The sequence below is a fragment of the Hyla sarda genome, chromosome 6 (genome assembly GCF_029499605.1).
Source record: "Hyla sarda isolate aHylSar1 chromosome 6, aHylSar1.hap1, whole genome shotgun sequence".
Taxonomy (NCBI): domain Eukaryota; kingdom Metazoa; phylum Chordata; class Amphibia; order Anura; family Hylidae; genus Hyla; species Hyla sarda.
Genome location: NC_079194.1, coordinates 224,061,206 through 224,085,386, shown reverse-complemented (window position 1 = coordinate 224,085,386; position 24,181 = coordinate 224,061,206). Strand labels below are relative to the sequence as shown.

The following is a 24,181-nucleotide window of genomic DNA, read 5'->3' as shown; positions in this document are numbered from 1 at the left end:
AGTAAGAAAGATCTGCTGGGAGCTGTAATCACTGTCTATTTCAGTGTTTCCCAACCAGGGCACCTCCATCTGTTGCAAAACTACAACTCCCAGCATGCCTGGACAGCCTTCGGCTGTCCAGGCATGCTGGGAGTTGTAGTTTTGCAACAGCTGGAGGCACCCTCTTTGGGAAACACTGGTCTATGTAGAGAACAGGAGCTTCTTCAGGGTCCTGTACAGTACACGCAATGTCTTAAAAAAAGGAAAATGGAGCCGCCCTCATGTGGTGTCCAAAGGAGCAGGTAACCCTGGTACAGGTAAAGAGTACAGAACATTAAGTACCTCCCTGTACTGTAGGGGGCGCTACCAGACACCAGTCAGTGCATGCACTTTAGGAATACAGGGGTTTTACCAGTGAATGTCCATTCTGATTGGTCGGTTCTTCCAGCCATTGACAGGTTTCGCAGGTTCCATAGCATTGTATGTTGAGTCTGGTTTCAAGATACAATGGTCCAAAACAGACCATTGTATGTTGAAACTATTGTATGTTGAGGCCATTGTAAGTTGAGGGATCACTGTACATGTCACGGACACGGTCCGGTATCTGTGCTGCTCCTTTTACTCTCTGAAGTCCTGCTCCTCACATTCCCCTGTTCCACCACCAGAGGTCGCCACGGCTCTGCCGGTCCTGGCTGCTTTGAATGCGTTTTTTTAGCTGGTTGCTACGTGATCTCTTTCTCAATGAAAAGACGTTTCCAAGCTGCAGTAACAGTTGCATCCCCAGATCAACAGAAACACTGAATGACCACACCTCCTGCTGGGCACAGCGGGTCCACCTGGGTCACCCTGCCACCACATCCAGCACCTGGAGTCCCATGATGAGCACCTAGCCCTGCACCACAGCACCCAAGGGATCTCTCTTCCAGATAGATGCACCAATGACATCTCATGATCCAAGGGGGGATTGCTTCTCAGGCATTTCTGGTACCTGCTTAACCCCTACTAATGTCTCCTGCTGAGAAGAGGCTTGGTGGAGCAGGTCAAGGCTTCTTTCACATGGTGGCACAGAAATGGACTGTATGCAGAAGCCCACCTCAAGGAACAGCATGGACCAGATGCTCAGCATTGCTGCTGGGGCTGGTGGCCTTGATTTCAGCTCTGCAGCACCCAGTGCAAGGTAAGAGGAGAGGACACAGGGGTGCAGTCTGCTGCCAGTGCAAAAACTGCTAGCAATGCCACACTGCACCATCCACCTGGGCTCCATTATACAGAGCCTATAGGAAGTGACAGGGGATACCCAGGGGGATATGGTCATGCTCGGTATTTGTAGATATGCACTAGAGATGCCATCAGTGGGTTAACTGACTGTGACACTGAGATTGTGTGCAGGTGCATGGCAGCAGCCACCTATAGAATGCAGTCACCTATAGAATGCAGTCACCTATAGAATGCAGTCACCTATAGAATGCAGTCGCCTATAGAATGCAGCCACCTATAGAATGCAGCCACCTATAAAATGCAGTCGCCTATAGAATGCATTCACCTATAGAATGCAGTCACCTATAGAATGCAGCCACCTATAGAATGCACTCACCTATAGAATGCAGCCACCTACAGAATGCAGCCACCTATAGAATGCAGCCACCTACAGAATGCAGCCACCTATAGAATGCAGCCGCCTATAGAATGCAGCCGCCTATAGAATGCATTTACCTATAGAATGCAGCCGCCTATAGAATGCAGCCGCCTATAGAATGCATTTACCTATAGAATGCAGCCGCCTATAGAATGCAGCCGCCTATAGAATGCAGCCGCCTATAGAATGCAGCCACTTATAGAATGCAGCCACCTATTGGGGTCATTCAGTCTCCAGTCAGGCACTTGAGGTTCCTTGTATGATATTTGGATATGAGATAGATAGATATTAGATATATAGATAGATATGAGATAGATGGATAGATAGATATGAGATAGATAGATATGAGATTGAGATAGATAGATAGATAGATATGAGATAGATATATAGATAGATATGAGATAGATGGATAGATAGATATGAGATTGAGATAGATAGATAGATAGATAGATAGATATGAGATAGATATTAGATAGATATGAGATAAATAGATAGATAGATATGAGATAGATAGATAGATATGAAATAGATAGATAGATAGATATGAGATAGATAGATAGATAGATATGAGATAGATAGATATGAAATAGATAGATATATAGATAGATATGAGATAAATAGATAGATATGAGATAGATATGAGATAGATAGATAGATATGAGATAGATAGATAGATATGAAATAGATAGATATATAGATAGATATGAGATAAATAGATAGATATGATACATAGAATATTGGATGTAGCATTAGCAGATAGATATGAGAGTGTTAGATATGAGTAATAGATAAATAGATGGATGCACATGTGTGTTATGTATTTGTAAACATTGCTGAGTTGTGATTTGTACCATTGTTGCTCTGTGTATCCATCTCCTGTACACCAGCCATGTATTCCTGTATCCTTGTAGACAGGCTGCTGATAGGATCACGTTACCTACTACTGTATGGGATGCTATGATGTCCTGGCACTTGGAAATGTTAAACCCAAGGTTTATTCTGTGATTTGTGTAATAAATGATGAGAGATACAATGATTTATCAATATTGGGATATTTGTTTGTAACCCACATATATCGGAGTGGTGTCCCCTTGAGTGAAATGTTCTGATCATTGCAAAGAACATTTCAATGAAAAACCTTAAAAGGGACGTGTGAGAGAAGTAAATACAGGTTTGGGCAAAAGTTAGTTTCAGTCCCAAGAAGCCAGTAACCAGGTAAAACCAATTTCAGCTCCTTAGAGAGGATCTGTCATGTCCTTCTAAAACTAATACTGACAGCTTGCCAAAAATACTTGTGCCTCCCCGATTCCTGAGCAGTGTCTTTTCGCTCTAGCACATCCCCCCCCCCCCTAGTATTTGATACAGCCAGCGCTGTTAGTTTTGGCACCAGATATTTCGTATATTAATAAATTGACAACTGGACAGTCTCCACCAGTGTCAAAGGGGTGGGAATAAGTCAGCGCAGAGAGTGTCTGGTGTTAAGAAGGCAGAAGTTCATGCTGTAAGACACTGGGGGACTGCTCTGTCAATTTATTCATTTATTAACATATTGGGTGTCACAACTTATGGTAATAATAAGGAGCAGGGACAGGGAGGGGGTTAAAGAGAAAAAAAAACAACTTCTAGGGGTACTCCACCCCTATACATCTTAACCACAGTGGCCGGACCCCTCACAATCAGACATTTTAGCTCCTATCCTTTGGATAGTGGATAAGATGTCTAGGGGCCGAGTACCCCTATAAGAATCAGGGAACCATAAAGTTGTGCTGCAGGTTTAAGTTTTTGGAGGACCTGAATGGTTTAGGTTTAAGTTTTTGGAGGACCTGAATGGTTTTTATTGAGGGTATGTTCACACATACTTAATCTACGGAAGATTTCTTGCTGCGTATTTGATCAGTATAAATAAATAGTTAAAATCCACAGCATCCAATTTGCAATCTGCAACATTGAATCCACAGCAGATTAGGTCCTACATTAGGGGATATCTCCGGGCCGGCAGCGGCGACGTTCGTAACACGGAAGCTTGTAGCTTCCGCATTCGCGATGTCACGCCATGCCCTCTCCATTCATGTCCATAGGAGGGGTGTGATGGCCATGTACTAGCCGTCATGCCCCCTCCCATAGACATGAATGAAGGGGGCATGGCGTGACGTCACGAATGCAGAAGCCTCCTCCCGTAGACATGAATGGAAGGTGCGTGGCAACTGGCAACACCAGTCATCGGGCACGGAGCAGAGTTCGCTCTGTGCACCAAATGACAGGGGTGCCGCTGCGGGGGTCCCCAGCGGTGGGACCCCCGCAATCTAACATCCTATCCCTTATCCTTTGGATAAGGGATAAGATGTTTCGAGCAGAGTACTCCTTTAACCCAGTCAAACAACTCTGTATCTCAGTTTACTATATCCAGTATAACATGGGTGTGAAGGAGGTTGTAACTGCTGACCCAACGAAATACTCAGGATTTTGGAAAAAGGGTTGAAATATTATCCCAAACCCATTGATTTGGGATCTGGCTGTTAAACCCTTAATTAGGAGGTAACATGGAGGTTGCTGGATTATTTCGGAGTTCTGTGCTCTAAACAAGTGATGAATTTTGCGAATTATCAGACTATTCGGGAATATTTTTATACATGCAAAAGATTAGTTCTATGAAGGTTCCATATAATTCTATGATTATGTCTATGGATTAGGGGCCGGCTGCTGACTTTTTTTTCTTTCCAATAAAACTTGTTAGGAGCTATACTTTTTCCTGTTTTTTATTTTTTTAAGAGCCATAAATGAGATGGTTTATGGCTAGTACTCATTGTCATAAAAAAAAAAAAACCTTATACTGGTCTTACTGGGAGACCAGCAGTTTGGGGCTTCTTCCCTTTAAAAGTGTCATTTCAAAACTTTTAGGGGGGCAATTTAAGGGGATGCAAGCGCCAAATTTGCACAAAAGTTTAGCTATTTTTGAGGTTTGCACTGCGTTCCTCAAGTAGCTGGGGCTTGCTGTGGAGGGGCTTAGCAGCAAAAACTGTAGTGAAAATCTATGCCAGCCCAGACCCTCCCATGCACCTGGATTGATTAAGAGGCAGGTTCCTCCTGATAAATCCAGTGAACTCCTGCACTAGTAAAGATTTACTTTAGACCAGTGGTTCTTAACCTTGTTGGAGGTACTGAACCCCACCAGTTTCATATGCGCATTCACCAAACCCTTCTTAATTGGAAAAATAAAATGTGATTTTTTTTATTCAAAACATAGGAGATATATATTTAAGTACAGTCACTTCCCGACCTACGATGGCCCCGACATACGATCATTTCAACATGCGATGACCTCTCAGAGGCCATCGCATGTTGAAGGCAGCATCAACATACGATGCTTTTGTATGTCGGCCCATCACATAAACGGCTATCCGGCAGCGCAGACTGCTTCAGCTGCCACCAGATAGCCTTTACGGTGCTCCGGTGATGGTCTCCTACCTGTCCTCGGGCTCCGGAGCGTCCTCTTCACGATCCCCTCCATTGCCGGCGCTCTCCTTTGTCATCATCACGTCGCGCGCACACCGTCCCATCATCCAATAGGAGCAGCATGCATGCGGAGTGACGTGATGATGGCGATGGAGAGCGGAGAGCGAGGATCCTGGGCAGCAGAGACGGTCCGGAGCGGCGGGGACACCACGGGGACGCGGCGGCAGCGACGGAGGGCGGCATCCAGGGCAGCGGTGACGGTTCCGGAGTGGCGGGGACAGGTAAGTACAGCTTCCTATACTTTACATTGCACGATCCCTCAACATACAATGGTTTCAACAAACAATGGTTCATTTGGAACGGATTACCATCGTATGTTGAGGGACAACTGTATATATTTATACATAGGTGCACAAAATGAACAAAACCATTAAGAACAAAGAACAAAACCATGAAAACATGATTTTCACACAAAAACATAATGAATATTTACTGCAAATCAGTGTGACTTCTGGTGTTGTCTTTCAGAGACCAGTTCAGAAATGCGCAGCTTTACCTTGGCAAGTGCCACTCTCATGTCATTTTTGCAACAATGGCAGTGTTCCCCCACATTAGGCAGGCAGTGTTCCCCCACATTAGGCAGGCAGTGTTCCCCCAAATTAGGCAGGCAGTGTCCCCCCCCAAATTAGGCAGGCAGTGTTCCCCCACATTAGGCAGGCAGTGTTCCTCCACATTAGACAGGCAGTGTTCCCCCCACATTAGGCAGACAGTGTTCCCCCACATTAGGCAGACAGTGTTCCCCCACATTAGGCAGACAGAGTTCCCCCACATTAGGCTAGCAGTATGTTCCCCAACATTAAGAGCAATATAGTCCCCCCACATTAAGCTGGCAGTATGTTCCCCCACATTAGGTGCAATATAGTCCGCACCATTAGGTTGGCAGTATGTTCCCCCACATTAGGTGCAATATAGTCCCCCACATTAAGTGCAATATAGTCTGCCACATTAGGCTGGTGGTATGTTCCCCCACATTAGGTGCAATATAGTCTGCCACATTAGGCTGGCAGTATGTTCCCCCACATTAGGAGAAATATAGTCCCCCACATTAAGCTGGGAGTATGTTCCCCCACATTAGGGGCAATATAGTCCCCCACATTAGGCTGACAGTATAGTTCCCCCACATTAGGTGCAGTATAGTCCCCCACATTAGGTTGGCAGTATAGTTCCCCCACATTAGGTGCAAAATAGTCCCCCACATTAGTCCTGCAGTATGTTCCCCCACATTAGGTGCAATATAGTCCCCCACATTAGGCTGGCAGTATGTTCCCCCACATTACGCTGGCAGTATAGTCCGCCACATTACGTTGGCAGTATAGTTCCCCCCACATTAGGTGCAGTATGTTCCCCCACAGGCATACAGCCTCCAGCGATACAGTATGGCTGGAGGCTGTATGCCTGTGTACTGCCCCACTTCAGTGTTCCGACCACCGCTCCTCGGGTCAGGCCATAGCAGGACCGGAGGATCACTGGTCGGAACACCGAAGCTGATGCGCCGCTGGTAAACACTTACCAACTGCCAGCGCGCGTTCTTCTTGCTTCTTCTCTGCTCCTCCGCGCTCCGTTGCCATGGGCGCATGCATGGAACGTGAGTGACGTCCCTGTGTGCGTTAGTTCCCGGCGGTTCCCTTGTTTTTAAAGTAAACGCGGGGCCGCAGTGTTCTTAACAGAGGCGTCCCTGTGTTCCGAAAACATCTTTCGGAACACAGGGATGTGCCAAGGCAAAAACACCCAGCGGGCCTTCCCTGCCGAACCCCCGAGATTGACTCACCGAACCCCTGGGGATCGAACCCAGGTTAAGAACCACTGCTTTAGACAGACGTGTGAAATGCTGATCTTAGTAAATCCCCCCCCCCCCCCCCAAAGTCTGGAAAAACTGCTGTGATGTCAAAACCTTTAACTTGGTAGGTAGTTGCAACCTCATTTTAGACAGGTAAGCTGCGGTGACATCACAAGTGGGTTTCAGACACGTGCTGGGATTTTATAAAACGTATCTGTGAAGTTAGATCATCTACGATATTGATGGCTTAGGCTATGTTGTGTCCTCAAACTTTTATATGCTTTTATTGCCATTTGGAATCTGTTTTGAACATTTATTTTGCAAATGCTAATATGCAATTTGAAAACCAGCCCAAATATGCCATGAATGGCCCAAATATGTAGAAAAAAAGAGTTTCAATGAACTGACCTTTTTGGACAAAAATGGCCGGCATTAACGACACAGAAATCTTCCCTAACTATATAGGGGTTTTACTAACACCCAACAAAACAGTGATAAACAATGGGTTACTTACACGAGGCAAACATCCCCCCAACCTCTCAAAGCAGATTGAGAACTACCTAGTTTTTAAGCTCAGCGACAAGCCGTCTGCGGCACCTGTGCTGATCTGGGCTAGTCTGAAAATCTTGAATGGCCCAGGAAGGGGATCAAAGGCCCTACTACCAAAGCTGCCCATAAAAATCCATGCCTGATAACAGGACTTAACAAAAGTCCCTAGCAAGTTAAATCCTGCCAGGGATTTAACTATTTCTAGATTTCCAATACCTCATACCCAGCTTCTCTTGATGAGATATGTGCGTCTGTTACCCACATACAGGTACCTTGGGGAAGTATTACATCCATTCCTTTCACTGTTTATTCATATATATATATATATATATATATATATATATATATGCTGAGTTTGACCCACAGTTGTCTTGCTGTAGAAAGTGCTGACTAATGAGTTTAGTCTCTATTATAAGCTGCCTTTGCTAAGAGTAGGGCTATAAAATTTTGGAGCAATGTCTGAACGCTACATTGCTAAATTACATCTGACTCGAGTTGTCTCATCTTTGAGACATTTATCATACAGCTCTGCAGGCTGAATATTTTTTATTCCCACCACTATTAGGGAGCTGTCTGCAGAGCTCTTTGTTGCTTGGCGGCTTTTGCTTAATATCACTAGATACTGTATATAGATGGATCATGGAGACTGTAAACACATATATCATATACGATATATACTGATCACCCATAACAATAAAACCACTGACTGGTGTTTTAAAGGGGTACTCGGATGAAAAACTGTTCTTTTAAAAACAACATGCCAGAAAGTGAAAGAGATTTGTAAATTATTTCTATTTAAAAATCTTAATCCTTCCAGTACTTATCAGCTGCTGTATGTTACAGAGCAAGAGAGGTTTGCTATGGGCATTTGCTCCTGCTCTGAACAGTTCCTGACATGGACACAGGTGTCAGCAGAGAGCACTGTGGTCAGACAGAAAAGAAATTCAAATAGGAAAGAACTTCCTCTGTAGTATACAGCAGCTGATAAGTTCTGGAATGATTAAGATTTTTTAAATAGAAGTAATTTACAAATCTGTTTAAAAGCGTTCCTGCAGCAGTGGTCGTAACGTCCCGGCCACGCCACACCCCCTCCATTCTTGTCTATGGGAGGGGGCGTGTCCTCCCATAGACAGGAATGGAGGGGGCGTGGCGTGACATCAAGAGGGGTGTGGTCATGATGTCACAACCACTGCTGCAGGAACGCTTTAGAACGCTGGGTGCTGTGGGAGATTGCGGGGGTTCCAATAGCGGGGCCCCCGCGATCAGGCATCTTATCCCCTATCTTTTGGATAGGGGATAAGATGTCTAGCAGCAGAGTACCCCTTTATGGAGCCCAAAATGTCTCTTCGTTCTACATGAGGAGACAATTACAAAACATAACTTATAAAGGCTCTAGTACAATCATAAAAACGTATTGATATTTCCCTTTAATTGGGAACGGCTCTTTGTTGTTAGTATAAATGATCTCAATGGCACGCTCATCATCGTGCTGCGTTCTTCTAGAGCAGTGGTCTTCAACCTGCGGACCTCCAGATGTTGCAAAACTACAACTCCCAGCATGCCCGGACAGCCGTTGGCTGTCCGGGCATGCTGGGAGTTGTAGTTTTGCAACATCTGGAGGTCCGCAGGTTGAAAACCACTGTTCTAGAGGTTTTGTGCTCGCAGTGCTCCGAGCATTACATCACTGCACTGACAATGATATAGCGGCCTGTTCCAGGGGTCAGGCCCCTGTGTTCACCAGGCGAGAGGAGAATATTTCAGCAGAGTCCATCTACCATGTGCTCCTCAGCAGAGAAGTTAATCAGATTGTTGAAAGTCTGTAACCATAGTAACAGAATACAGTAGATTCTGTGATTGCCATTTACAGGACACCTTCCCAGACAACACAAAGTGGAATCCTATTGTTGATGCGCACACAAATGACCTAAGATTACTCCGAAAACAGGTTCGTCAGAGATCAGCTGAACTTGACGGTGCAAAAAGTCTGTTGCGTTTGTCCTACATAGATCCAGTTTCCATATTATTTTGACTTTATCAATTTCCTATATTAGCCTTTTTTCAACAGGACAATGATTCCAAACATACCTAAAAGTCCACCAAATCTTGGTTTTAGAAGTCTCAAAAAATTCTGGTGAGGCCGTCATAGTCATCTGACATAAAACCCATGTATAAACATTTAATGGAATTTAGTAAAGACAGTTACCGCACCCAAAACATAGCATTTTTGGATACCTGGATGCAGTTGATCTTGAGGAATGGGTGAAGATACCTATAGAATGCTCCCAGAAGCTGGCATCTAGCTAGGCATCACATTAACAGCAAAATAATGCTTTGCTAAGTACTAAAGATGCCTATCATAAAGGGTTAAATAATTCTGGCTGTAAAAAGAGAAATGGATCCCGCACTCACCGCATCCACCGCTGCATAAACGGAGGGGTAAGACGTTTGAAGGGGGTCTCTGAGCCCCCGTCAATCGTCTTACCTCTCCATGAAGCCTCCGTTTCTGCAGCGGTGGACGCGGTGAGTGCGGGATCCATTTCTCTTTTTACCGCTGTAATTTTCATGTTTTCTATTCGTCCGTGCACCAATAGCACCACCCGACCTCATTAGAATTAAGCTGTGACACATGGAACCGATCCCCAGGTGCTGGATACATTTATTCTAGCAGTTTGGACTGTGCCTCAAATAATTCTGGGACTGCAGTAGTCATTAAAGGGGTACTCCGCTAGAATTATTATTTTTTTTTAAATCAACTGGTGCCAGAAACAGATTTGTAAATTATTTCTATTTAAAAATCTTGATCCTTCCAGTACTTATTAGCTGCTGTATGCTCCACAGGAAGTTCTTTTTTCTTTTTGAATTTCTTTTCTGTCTGACCACAGTGCTTGCTCTCTGCTGACACCTTTGTCCATATCAGGAACTGTCCAGAGTATGAGCAAATCCCCATAGCAAACCTATCCTGCTCTGGACAGTTCCTGACATGAACAGAGGTGTCAGCAGAGAGCACTGTGGTCAGAAAGAAAGGAAATTCAAAAAGAAAAGAACTTCCTTTGGAGCATTCAGCAGCTGATAAGGACAGGAAGGATTAAGATTTTTTTAAATAGAAGTCATTCGCAAATTTGTTTAACTTTCTGGCACCAGTTGATAAAAAATAAAAAAAATTGTTTTCCAGAGGAGTACCACTTTAAAGGAAGAATTTTATGTAAAATCTGGAGAAGCCAGATATTAGTTGCGTTGCGCTATGTATCTTATTCTTGTTTTATTATTTATTGCAAACAACTAAAAGTTTGTAAATTTATTTTGTTCTCCGCTAAATTCCTGTAAAATTACTGACGGGTGCTATGCAAGTGAATGGGGGCCGTCGGGACCAGCAGTAGCCATTTGCATCCGACCTTTTTCAGGGTCCGATCTGCTCAAGAAAAAAAAGGGTCAGATGCAAATGGCTGTGTAATCCTAGCCTTAAAAGACTCGGTGGGTAGGGGAGTGGCCTTGTCTTAATGTTGTCCTATGTGTTGCATAGTTATTACTGCATACCGAAGGCAGAGTAATGGGCCGTTACACAACACTTGTCAGTATATGTTGTCTCTGACATATTTTAGTTATAAGAAATTCGTGGGTAAACACATCACGTGCACCGCTAATAATAGTAAAATGTAGAAACGTGCACAGTGTCTACTATCAGTGTCGTCTGAGATGTAACAAAGAGACACAACCCCATAGATCTTCTTTACTACAGAATCGTTACCCTTGTGAAATACTTATTCCCTCCTAAACAATGCCAAATTGAAGTTTAATTTTTTTCTTCTGTAGTTAGAACTTAAAGTGTATAGTCTTTAGATACAGTGGACGAGATCACTCAGCAGTCTGTCTTGGCGCATGGAATCCACTCCTCCGATCTCGCAGTTGCTCTATTCCCGAATATACAGTCCTGTTAGAAATCATAACGTAGGCACTCACTGTTAGTCGGTCGGTGGTGATAACTTTTATTGAATTGGTGCCGAGGTTTTACAAACATGGGATGTCAGACTCACAGAGACAGGTTTAATTGACAGCCGTTTCACACCAATCCACGGTGCTTCTTTAGACTACCAGAAGAAGCGCCGTGAATTGGCACAAAATGGCTGTCGGTCAAACACGTTTGTCAAGTGTCTGCACTGATTCAATAAATGTTATTACTACAGACCAACCGGCTAACAGTGAGTGCCTTCCTTTTTCTTCACATTATTAAAGGGTACCTCTCATCAAATAAACTTTTGATATATTTTAGATTAATGAATGTTGAATAACTTTCCAATAGCATGTTAATGAAAAATATGCTTCTTTCTATTGTATTTTTCCCGATCAGTCCTGTCAGCAAGCATTTCTGACTCATGCTGGAGTCCTAAACACTCAGAGCTGCCAGCCTGCTTTGTTCACAGCCAAACAGGCTGTGAACAAAGCAGGCTAGCAGCTCTGAGTGTTCTCCTTTGTGAACAAGTAGTGTTTAGGACTCCAGCATGAGTCTGAAATGCTTGCTGCCAGGACTGGTAGGGAGACCCCTAGTGGTAATTTCTTCAAAGTGGAAAATTAAATAGAAAGAAGCATATTTTTTAATAACATGCAATTGTAAAGTTATTCTGCATACATTAATCTATAATATATCAAAAGTTTTTTTGATGAGAGGTACCCTTTAAATCTTAAAGTATACCTGTCATTAGGTAAAACTTTTAAAATGTCCTAGTGACATATCAAAGGTTTTGATCGGCAAGTGTCTGATTGTTTAGACCTCCGCCGATCAGGAGAACGTTACATTACCTTTTAATTACAGGGGCATATAAAGGGAAGCAAAATACTTTTAATATTCAGTGCACCATGGATTAACCAAGCACTGGAATTGGTAAGAAGCAGCAGTGGGTGTCTAAGAATCAGCTTGCAGTTCTTATACCAGACATAGGACTTATACATAACAGGGGCCCCTTATCCTTACTGCACTACTGTGTTCTTATGTCACAGAAGGTCTACATCACTCCTAGCCTGGGGGCGACTGAAATCTCTGCACCCACACATGTGGATATACCACTAGTATTTTTTGGGGCTGAAAAAATTTCCGTCTATACCTGACATACTGGGATCAAGATGAGATAAACCTCTCTATTAGAGACAAGCAGTTTTAAGGCATCTGATAATCTACCCCTATTGTGTAGAAATGACAAACACTGATACAATCCCTGTTTCTATGGTACTCATGTGGTCTGGACTCATAGCCACTGGTCATCGTTTCTTTGGCCAACAGTCATACCTTTTGTATAGCCGGATGTCCCCATTCACACAATACCTGGAGAATTTGGGGATTTCCAGTGACATAGGATTGATATGCATGATTTTTGGGCATGTTAGTACATGCATGGTTGTTAATATGGCTGGGGGCTCCATTAATGACATGTAGGTATCTTCTTGTTAGGAAAGTACACAAAAAACCTGTACTTCTACATAGCTCTGACCAAACAACACAATGACTTCAAAAGAATCCAGGGCATATTAAGTAGAGTGACAACCAGATGCAAGGAGCAGGGCTGTAGCTTGGACATGACGGATACTGTAGCGACCCTACGCAAGTAACCTTGAGTTACCTGGAGCCATATAGTGGTGTTTACTTTGACCTTACCTGCACCTAGAATGCATGACTACAGAGTCCCCTGTTATGTAGTAATCATTTTGTGGGTCTGCGGCTGGTTTTAAAAAAAGGAAAAAAAATAAAATAAAGAATAACAGCTAAAAGAAAGCTTAAAAATATGGCTCTAAAAGGTTCTTTGTGCCAGAAAAGGCAGCAGAAAGTTTAAGACTCATTTTGTCAATAAAATGAGCCGCTGTTTTGAGGAACAAAATATAGACACAAATTTTCTATCTGAGACAAATATTCTCATAACAACCAATCACAGCTCAGCTTTTATATCTGAACAAGCTCTGGTGATATTCTGGCGTATTTGAATGGCACGCACAAAAAATATGTACCGCAATTCACAATGTGAACTGCACGTATTCACATTGAAAACAATGGGATGTGCATTGCACTACTTACAAACCCGGCCTTAAAGCAATGGTCACCAGACTGTTAGTGTAACTTGTGAGGGACACCACTGTTCCTACCTACATGAATGATCCACCCTAGATAGCGGCCCCAACTAGGCGATGGTCCCTACTCTAGCTTAGTGCACAGGGTCTAGCCTAAGGGTAGATGAGTAGCCTGGGTCAGAGCCAGACAGGTATGACAAGGACAGGAACAGAACCAGAGAATAAAAGTCAGAACACTAGTCATTGTCAGAACCAGAGGGTAACGGCAGGACAAAGGCAACAACAATAGCAAGATGAAAATAAAAGCATCGTCAGACTGTGAGAGAACATCAAAGGCAGAATTAGTAGTCAGATGCAAGGTCAATTACAGACAGGAGGTCAGTGAGCCAAGGATCCAAACAGTATGAAGGCGTTTGTGTTCAGCAGAATGTCTCTTACATGTGTCGCCATTCAGGAACTGTGAGAAGCTGGAGCTGAGCCTAATAGGTCTGATGTTCCAGCCTCTTGCTAGTAGTATAATTGTAGTCATGGGTTGGGGGCCACTGCTACAGGCTAAAGGCTTAGAATGATCTACTGACCCTCTTTCTATCCCCCCAAATGTTTTAAGCACCAGCTAATGACCACCAGCACTTCATAGGTACAGCATTATATGGCAGACAGTACATAGTCCTCTTATCAGTAAAGTCATCCAAGGTCAACCTATTTTCACTGTTTCTGTAACAGGAATTAAATAGTAGACACAGGTCATTAATCTTGGCTTTATATTCAATTAGTCCTTTCTGTCTACGTATAAGAAACCTAAAGCATATGGGTGTACGTGCCAGTACACAGAATCGATAATCTGTCACACCAAACTAAAATATGGAACACCAAAATACCTAGGCAGAAATAGAATGAAGGACAATAAGGAGGTGTTAGGCAGCTGCAGCCCCTCTTCAAAGAACAAAAAAATAGTGCTAAATGGGATGTAACCTATTAAATAAGCTAGACCGTTTACTCCCTCACACCTCTGATATTCTTTTTACTAGAATTTGGTGGCAGAAAATGGCGCATGCTATTAATAAATTTAGCACATTTTATGACTTGCAGCCAGAACACTTAGTAAAATTGGCAAGAAAAGTGCAAAAAGGTCCTAAAAACATAAGTTTGGGGCACAGCTTGTAGGCCAGTTTTTGCCACAATTGCTTGTTGAAATCTATCATCTACATAACTTTTGCATGGGGTGTTTTAGGAGGCCATACATGGTCTAAGTCTGAGAAAAAGAGGTTTCAGAATACTGTATTTTTCTCCCTATAGGACGCACCGGCGTATAAGACGCACCCAATTTATAGGTGCAAAATCTAAAAAAAATAAAGATTCTGAACCCAACAGTGGTCTTCAACCTGCGGACTTCCAGATGTTGCAAAACTACAACTCCCAGCATGTCCGGACAGCCGTTGGCTGTCCGGGCATGCTGGGAGTTGTAGTTTTGCAACATCTGGAGGTCCGCAGGTTTAAGACCACTGGATAGGAGGTAATACTCACGTGTCCCCGCCGCTCCGGACACGTCACCGCTGCCCTGGATGTCGCCCTCCATCACTGTTGCCGCGTCCCCGTGGTGTCGCCGACTCTCCGGACGTCTTCTTCCCCGGGATCCACGCTCTCCGTCGCCGTCATCACGTCGCTACGCACGCCGCTCCTATTGGATGACGGGACGGCGTGCGCGACGACGTGATGACGTCGAAGGAGAGCACCGGCCAAGCAGGGGATCCCGGCACGGAGCAGACACCGAGGAGGCAGCTAAGGTCCTGTAAGCTGTTCGGGACCGCCGCGATTTCACCACGGCGGTCCCGAACAGCCCGACTGAGCAGCCGTGTTAGTGTCACTTTCCCTTCAGACGTGGCGGTCAGCTTTGATCGCCGCGTCTGAAGGGCTAATACAGGGCTTCACCACGATCGGTGATGTCCTGTATTAGCCGCGGGTCCCGGCCGTTGATGGCCGCAGGGACTGCCGCGATAGGTGTGTATTTGCCGTATAAGACACCCCAATTTTTCCCCCCCAGTTTTGGGGAAGAAAAAGTGCGTCTTATACGGCGAAAAATAAGTATTTCCTAAACATGCATATCGGATGTGATGACAGATCCCCTTTCAGCTTTTGGAAGACTTTAGATGTGAATACCACCTATAAGTACATACCAGGTCCCTCTGCTGTCCATTTTAGGAACTGTCCAGAGTAGGAGAAAATCCCCATAGCAAACATGTGCTGCTCTGGACAGTTCCAAAAATGGACAGCAGAGGTCAGCAGAGAGCACTGTGGTCATGACATCAGAGAAATCTAAACAGATAAGCATTTCCTCTGTAGTATAAAGCCCCTAAAAAGTACTGGAAGGATTAAGATTTTTTTTTATAGAAGTAATTTACAAATCTGCTTAACTTTCTGGCACCAGTTGATAAAAAAAAAAAAAAAAAGTTTTCCAGGGGAGTACCCCTTTAAACAAGTTTGCTTATGTCAGTCCTTAGATTTTGGGAACTGATAACATTTTTAATGTTATTTTAATCCATATAGGGCCAATGTAGTAAAACCTGCCTATAGATATAGGCAGAAGTGGCCATGGTGTAAGACAGCATTGTGTAAGGCCTGAATTGTGTAATTCACTGAGCTCATACAATGCAGGGTGAATGTGAAAAGCCAGGGCCGTCATATAGAATTACATAGGAAAGTAGTCATTAGAAAATCTGATCTTTATCATTATGCTACAGACCCAGCCAGGGCCACAGCATTTTCTTCAAGTGTCATTGTTTCTAGTGAATACTTTACCTGAATAGGTATACGGCATTCATATACAAGGTGTAATGGTGCGGTCTTGTGCTTACATTGGATACTTTCTCCGATCAGTTACCCAAGTTTGTTCTATTGCTCTTTTAAGGGTTTTATTCTGCTTCAGTGTGAACACTATACAAAGCTCCGGACGTACAGATTATAGCGGTGCATATGCAGTGTGGTGTTATCGGAGTTGCACAAACTGACTGATAACAAATAACAATAGCTTAGATGACTAGATTGACTAGTTTGTAAACAGCTGTTCATCAACTGGTAACATTTTTATAAAGGCTTTTAATTATTAATATTAATTGATAGGTGAGTTGGGACTTAGAGGGGTACTCTGCCCCTAAACATGTTATCCCCTATTCAAAGGATAGGGAATAAAATGTCTGATTAGGGGTGGGGGGGTGGGGGGTGTGCAGCTGCTGGGATCCCCCCCGATCTCCATGTTGGCGCTGCAGTGTTATGGTCACAGAAGCCTGAGTCTTCACGCCACGCCCCCCCCCCACATGAATGGAGGAGTGTGGCGGCTGTGATCGCCAGTCATTCGGCACTGAGCGGAGTTCACTCTGTGCACCAGATGACTGGGGAGCCGTGGCGGAGATCGCTGGGGTTCCCAGTGGCCGGACCCCCGCGATCAGACATGTTATCCCCTATCCTTTGCATAAGGGATAACATGTCCAGCGGTGGAGTACCCCCTTTAACTGCCTCACCAAATGGTTATCCTGTGTTATGCAAATGCTTAGCTTGAGTTAGAGGGAAATAAAAAAGAGGAAATCTGTGTCATACTCTGCACCATTAAAGGGGTTATTATTTTTTATAGTAATGCGCCTAATCTGCTTAAAAAAAATTATAAAAACTTTAATATAATCTTCCTCGCTTCTTTCTAGCCTCCGGTATCAGGGCACTCTGTCTGCAGCCAGTGACTCGGTTTTCCGCGCAACTGCAGATTGTAGCTTCGCCAATCACTGGCTGAGGTGGGACACTGGTGCTGCCAGTGATTGGCTGAGTGGTGTTGTGGTTACGGGAAAGAAGACTGTCAGTGGATACCGGAAGACAAGCCCTGACTGTCAATCAAGACAATAGGAGGGGAGCGGGGAGGCATTCTTCCCATAGCAGATGTAGGGGGGAAAGAGGGATTGGGCATGTTTGAAGTCTGGGAATAGTTTTCTTCCAGAACACATGCATGCATCAACGATCTGAGCATACATGTGTTTAGGGCTTAGGAAGGCAGAGAATTTTGTTTGCTCCAGTTACCTGCATGACCATTTGATCACTACAATGTAAAGAATAGATTTGAATTATCTTCCCTAAATTGCAAGACCAAGATCAATAACCACAGCAAATAACTGGTTTCTGTAATGAGCAATTGAGGACAGGACCGTCACTTTTTCCCTTAGCGATATTTCATGTTATACTTTTCTATTGATTTCTGCTGTTTATTCTTTCAAATGATTTATTTATTTTTTATTTGAGTTTTGTTATTGATCACATTTTCTGTCATTAGAAAGTTATGATCATGTTACATCTGTTACATAAAAAATTGCATTTGTAAAAGCTGCCAGTTTGATAACAAGGGTGGATTCTTTTTTGCACCCATGCCTGGAGCCCAAACGTGTCCATGATGTTCAAGTGTCTCCATAATTTTCCCCAGACGGCATCTATAAATATTGCCAGAGGTTCCCCATAAATAGAGCCAGATTGTTCTCATGAACAGTGTCCCATAAATAGTTCCATAGTGTACCCATAAACAGTACCAGATTTTCCCTTTAAATTATTCCAGATTGTTATTAACCCCTTCAGGACCAGAGCGTTTTTTGCACATCTGACCACTGTCACTTTAAACATTAATAACTCTGGAATGCTTTTAGTTATCATTCTGATTCCGAGATAGTTTTTTCGTGACATATTCTACTTTAACATGGGGGTAAATTTTTGTGGTAACTTGCATCCTTTCCTTGTGAAAAATCCTAAAATTTGATGAAAAATTAGAAAATTTTGCATTTTTCTAACTTTGAAGCTCTCTGCTTGTAAGGAAAATGTATATTACAAATAAAAAAATTTTTTATTCACATATACAATATGTCTACTTTATGTCTGCATCATAAAAGTGACGAGTTTTTACTTTTGGAAGACACCAGAGGGCTTCAAAGTTCAGCAGCAATTTTCCAATTTTTCACAAAATTTTCAAACTCACTATTTTTCAGGGACCAGTTCAGGTTTGAAGTGGATTTGAAGGGTCTTCATATTAGAAATACCCCACAAAAGACCCCATTATAAAAACTGCACCCCCCCCAAAGTATTCAAAATGACATTCAGTCATCATTTTAACCCTTTAGGTGTTTCACAGGAATAGAAGCAAAGTGAAGGAGAAAATTCACAATCTTAATTTTTTACACTCGCATGTTCTTGTAGACCCAATTTTTGAATTTTTACAAGGGGTAAAAGGAGAAAATGTATACTTATATTTGTAGCCCGATTTCTCTCGAGTAAGTACATACCTCATATGTCCATGTAAAGTGTTCGGTGGGCGCAGTAGAGGGCTCAGAAGGGAAAGAGCGATAAGGGAATTTTGGAGAGTACGTTTTTCTGAAATGGTTTTTGGGGGGCATGTTGCATTTAGGAAGCCCCAATGGTGCCAGAACAGCAAAAAACCCTCACATGGCATACCATTTTGGAAACTAGACCCCTTGAGGAACATAACAAGGAATAAAGTGAGCCTTAATACCCCACAGGTGTTTCACGACTTTTGCATATGTAAAAAAAAAAATATTTTTTTTCACTAAAATGTGTGTTTCCCCCCAAATTTCACATTTTTCCAAGGGTTAATAGCAGGAAATACCCCCCAATATTTGTAACCCCTTCTCTTCTGAGTATGGAGGTATCCCATAAGTTGACCTGAAGTGCACTATGGGCGAACTACAATGCTCAGAAGAGAAGGAGTCATATTTGGCTTTTTGAGAGCAAATTTTGCTCGGGGGGCATGTCGCATTTAGGAAGCCCCTATGGTGCCAGAACAGCAAAAAAAAAAAAAACACATGGCATACCATTTTGGAAACTAGACCCCTTGAGGAATGTGATAAGGAATAAAGTGAGCCTTATTACCCCGCAGGTGTTTCATGACTTTTGCATATGTAAAAAAAAAAAAAAAAAAATTTCCACTAAAATGTGTGTTTCCCCCCAAATTTCACATTTTTGCAAGGGTTAATAGCAGGAAATACCCCCCAATATTTGTAACCCCTTCTCTTCTGAGTATGGAGGTATCCCATAAGTTGACCTGAAGTGCACTATGGGCGAACTACAATGCTCAGAAGAGAAGGAGTCATATTTGGCTTTTTGAGAGCAAATTTTGCTCGGGGGGCATGTCGCATTTAGGAAGCCCCTATGGTGCCAGAACAGCAAAAAAAAAAAAAACACATGGCATACCATTTTGGAAACTAGACCCCTTGAGGAATGTGATAAGGAATAAAGTGAGCGTTATTACCCCGCAGGTGTTTCATGACTTTTGCATATGTAAAAAAAAAAAAAAAAAATTTCCACTAAAATGTGTGTTTCCCCCCAAATTTCACATTTTTGCAAGGGTTAATAGCAGGAAATACCCCCCAATATTTGTAACCCCTTCTCTTCTGAGTATGGAGGTACCCCATAAGTTGACCTGAAGTGCACTATAGTTGAACTACAATGCTCAGAAGAGAAGGAGTCATATTTGGCTTTTTGAGAGCAAATTTTGCTCGGGGGGCATATCGCATTAAGGAAGCCCCTATGGTGCCAGAACAGCAAAAAAAAAACCACATGGCATACCATTTTGGAAAAGAGACCCCTTGAGGAACGTAACAAGGGGTACAGTGAGCATTTGCCCCCCACTGGTGTCTGACAGATCTTTGGAACAGTGGGCTGTACAAGTTTTCATTTTCACGGACCACTGTTCCAAAGATCCGTCAGACACCTGTGGGGGGTAAATTCTCACTGCACCCCTCATTACATTCCGTGAGGGGTGTCGTTTCCGAAATGGGGTCACATGTGGGGTTTTTTTTTTTTTGCGTTTGTCAAAACCGCCGTAACAATCAGCCACCCCTGTGCAAATCACCTCAAATGTACATGGTGCGCTCTCCCTTCTGGGCCTTGTTGTGCGCCCCCAGAGCACTTTGCGCTCACATATGGGGTATCTCTGTAGTTGGGAGAAATTGTGTTACAAATTTTCGGGGGCTTTTTTCCCTTTTACCTCTTGTGAAAATGTAAAGTATAGGGCAACATCAGCATGTTAGTGTAAAAAATTTAATTTTTTTACACTAACATTCTGGTGTAGACCCCAACTTTTCCTTTTCATGAAGGGTTAAAGAAGAAAAAGCCCCCCAAACCTTGTAACGCAATTTCTCCCGAGTACGGCGATACCCCATATGTCGCCCTAAACTGTTGCCTTGAAATACAACAGGGCTCCAAAGTGAGAGCGCCGTGCGCATTTGAGGCCTAAATTAGGGATTTGCATAGGGGTGGACATAGGGGTATTCTACGCCAGTGATTCCCAAACAGGGTGCCTCCAGCTGTTGCAAAACTCCCAGCATGCGTGGACAGTCAACGGCTGTCCGGCAATACTGGGAGTTGTTGTTTTTCAACAGCTGGAGGCTCTGCTTTGGAAACAGTGGCGTACCGGACGTTCTTATTGGGGGAGGGGGGCTGTGTAGGGGTATGTGTATATGTAGTGTTTTTAACTTTTTATTTTATTTTGTGTTAGTGTAGTGTAGTGTTTTTAGGGTACAGTCACATGGGCGGGGATTACAGCGAGTTTCCCGGCGCAAAATTTGCTGCATCTCAAGATGCGAGAAACCCACTGTAAAAGCCTCGCCCATGTGAATGTACCCTGTACATTCACAGGGGGGGGGGGGGGGGTGTACCAGCTGTTGCAAAACCACAACTCCCAGCATGCATGGTCTGTTAGTGCATGCTGGGAGTTATAGTTTTGCAACAGCTGGAGGCACACAGGTTAGGAAACACTGAGTTAGAAACAGACAATGTTTCCCAACCAGTGTGTCTCCAGTTGTTGCAAAACTACAACTCCCAGCATGCCCAGACAGCTGAAGGGCATGCTGGGAGTTGTAGTTCGGCAACATCTGAAGGGCCAGATGTTGCTGAACTAAAACTCCCAGCATGCCTGGACAGTCAGTGCATACTGGGAGTTGTAGTTTTGCATCAGCTGGAAGAGCACAGATTGGAGACCATTATACAATGGTCTCCAAACTGGGGCCGTCCAGATGTTGCAAAACTACAACTCCCAGCATGCCCAGACAGCCAAAGGCTGTCTAGGCATGCTGGGAGTTGTAGTTTTCAGACTCCTAGAAGCAGCAGTGAAGATCTTCACTGCTGCTTCTGAGGACCATATACTTACCTGCCGGTCCCGTCGCTGCTCGTCCACGTGGCCTGTCCTGCCGCTGCTCCTCGGTCCCGCCAGGTAAGGCCGCCGGTCCCCTGATGTTCCCCCCTATGCCGCAGGTCCCCGTGAGCCCCCGCAGCCATCGTCCCCCGTTCTGCCCGACTTCCAGGGGCGGGCAATGCGGGGGATCTGAACTTTCACCCCAGATCACTGTGATGGGTCCACAGGGACCAATCACAGTGATCGCTGACCAGGACCATCAATGGATGGTCCTGGGGGTGAAGCAGAAGTTGTCCCCTGCTGGAAACAGCGGGACTTCTGCCAGTTAACCCGTGCGATGCTGCGCATCACCGGGTTAACTGAATGTCATTTATAAACGCCGGGATGCGCGAACGCACTGCACAACCCGGCGTTTATATATGACATTCTGCGGGAAGGGGTTAAAAACTGGGCCAGAGTGCCCCCATATTCAGTATTAGGCTTGGTTCACACGGCAGACGGTCCGTGCTGAATTCCGCATGAATCTTCTGCAAGGACATTCTGCAGTAGCAGAGTCCCATTGATTTCAATGGGATTTTGCTGCTATGTTCACATGGCAGAATTTCCACGGCAGCAACATCTGCCTTGAAAATACTAATTCCAGCGTCTGCAAATACATTAAAGCCTTACATCAAAAAAACTTTTGATATATTAAAGATTAATGTATGCAGAATAACTTTCCAAAAGCATGTTATTAAAAAAATATGCTTTTTTCTATTTAATTTTCCACTTAGAAAAAATGACCACTAGGGGTTTCCCTACCAGTCCTGGCTGCAAGCCTTTTTTTTTAAAAATAGATTTCAGACTCATGCTGGAGTCCTAAATCTCAGACTGCAGCCGGGACACAGACAAGCTCAGCACTGCTCCCTGCCAGGACTGGCAGGGAGACAGACCCCTAGTGGTAATGTTTTTAAAGTAGAAAATTTTATAGAAAGAAGCATATTTTTTTAGTAACATGCTATTGGAAAGTTATTCTGCATACATTAATCTATAATATAAACAAAAGTTTTTTTTGATTAAGGTACCCTTTAAACATGTTCAATGTTTTTGATTCCGCAGGGAAATGAATTGTTGTCTATGAGACGGTGCATTCCCAAGCATTCCTAGCATCAGCATGTTCTGTCGGCGCTCTGCTGTTTGAGGAATGTCTCCGTGCGGACATTCCACCATGTGAACATAGCCTTAAAGTATCCTTTAAAAAAAAAAATCAGCAAAGTGCTCCAATTTACAAACTGTATGCCCCCGATATGTCCATGTATATATTAATTACAATAATAAAAAATAATAATAATTATTATACTGATTATACTGATCAGAACCAAACACCAAAAGTAATTGCAAGAGCATAAGTACCACCCACAAGCCTTGGTTGTCCCTCTAGTAATAGGGATGCTGTGTGTAGCTAAGAGTGATGAGCTGAATGTTTCTTACATGTTTGTAGAGTCCCTTCCATCTTTACCGCACTGCAGTGAGGTCACGTAACACTGTGCATTGTGATTGGTAATAAAGCCCTCTCCTGGGGATGTCAGGAATGTGGTGCACAAGTTACTGTTATTTGTAAGACAGAGATTTTCTCCCCGATCTCACAATCACATGTGCACAGTCAATGGGGCAGATTTATCAAAACCTGTCCAGAGGAAAAGATGCCCAGTTGCCCATAGCAACCAATCAGATAGCGTCTTTCATTTTTCAGAGGCCTTGTTAAAAATGAAAGAAGCAATCTGATTGGTTGCCATGGGCAACTGGGTAACTTTTCCTCTGGACAGGTTTTGATAAATCTCGCCCAATGTCCCTGTTGTACACACTGCACTACTCATCAAGCATAACCATGGATTCCATGGATGTCGCTTTTGTCGCTTTAGATTTACTCCTGACATCTCTAATGTGGAGAGGAAATTACAGACTTGTAGCATGCGGTTCGATCTGTCCTCATGCTGGTTTCCCTTTAAGACACATGCAGACCAATGTAAAAAAAGATGAAGAATTTTACTCAACTCTTTTATACAGACACACAATGTATCCCTCAAGGGAGATGGCGCTCACCACACCTGCAGCTGGTTCGAAATCCCCGCTTCGGAGCACAGCTAACTGGAGCATGCCAGAAACAGAACTCCAGAGAACGGTGCCGGCTCACGAGGAATCGGTCTAAAACTTTATTGCTGCAAACAAAAATAAGAAAAGTACAGTGGCCCCTTTCTCTGGATTTCTTTTACACAGAGGTACAACAATGTTAGCAGGTTGCAGGCCTCAAAAGAAGTAAACAAGGTAGCACAGTTTCATAATTGTTACATAATAACACAACATTAACAGGAACATATCTCGGATGTAGTATTCAATTAATACAGTCCCAAGTTACTTCTCGCTACTGGCACCATTAGCGTACGTTCACACGCGCGGATTTTTTAGCGGGTTTTCCGCTGCGTATTTGAAAGTGGGTGGACTCTTCTCGGCTGTCCGCAGCCGATTT

The 24,181-nt window shown here is 43.7% G+C and overlaps 1 protein-coding gene across 4 annotated transcripts in view; it reads left to right on the top strand.

The window, feature by feature from the left end:
* Positions 1–695: 695 nt before the first annotated feature.
* KIAA1549L (KIAA1549 like) overlaps positions 696–24,181 on the top strand; it is a 179,412-nt gene continuing 155,926 nt past the window's right edge. For 2 of the 4 annotated variants that reach the window (XM_056526603.1, XM_056526601.1), the window contains exon 1: positions 696–1,156. In XM_056526603.1, the coding sequence (XP_056382578.1) occupies positions 985–1,156 (172 nt within the window). In that variant the 5' untranslated portion in view covers positions 696–984. The remainder of the gene's footprint in view (positions 1,157–24,181) is intronic. The other 2 variants (XM_056526602.1, XM_056526600.1) reach the window with 2 other exon arrangements.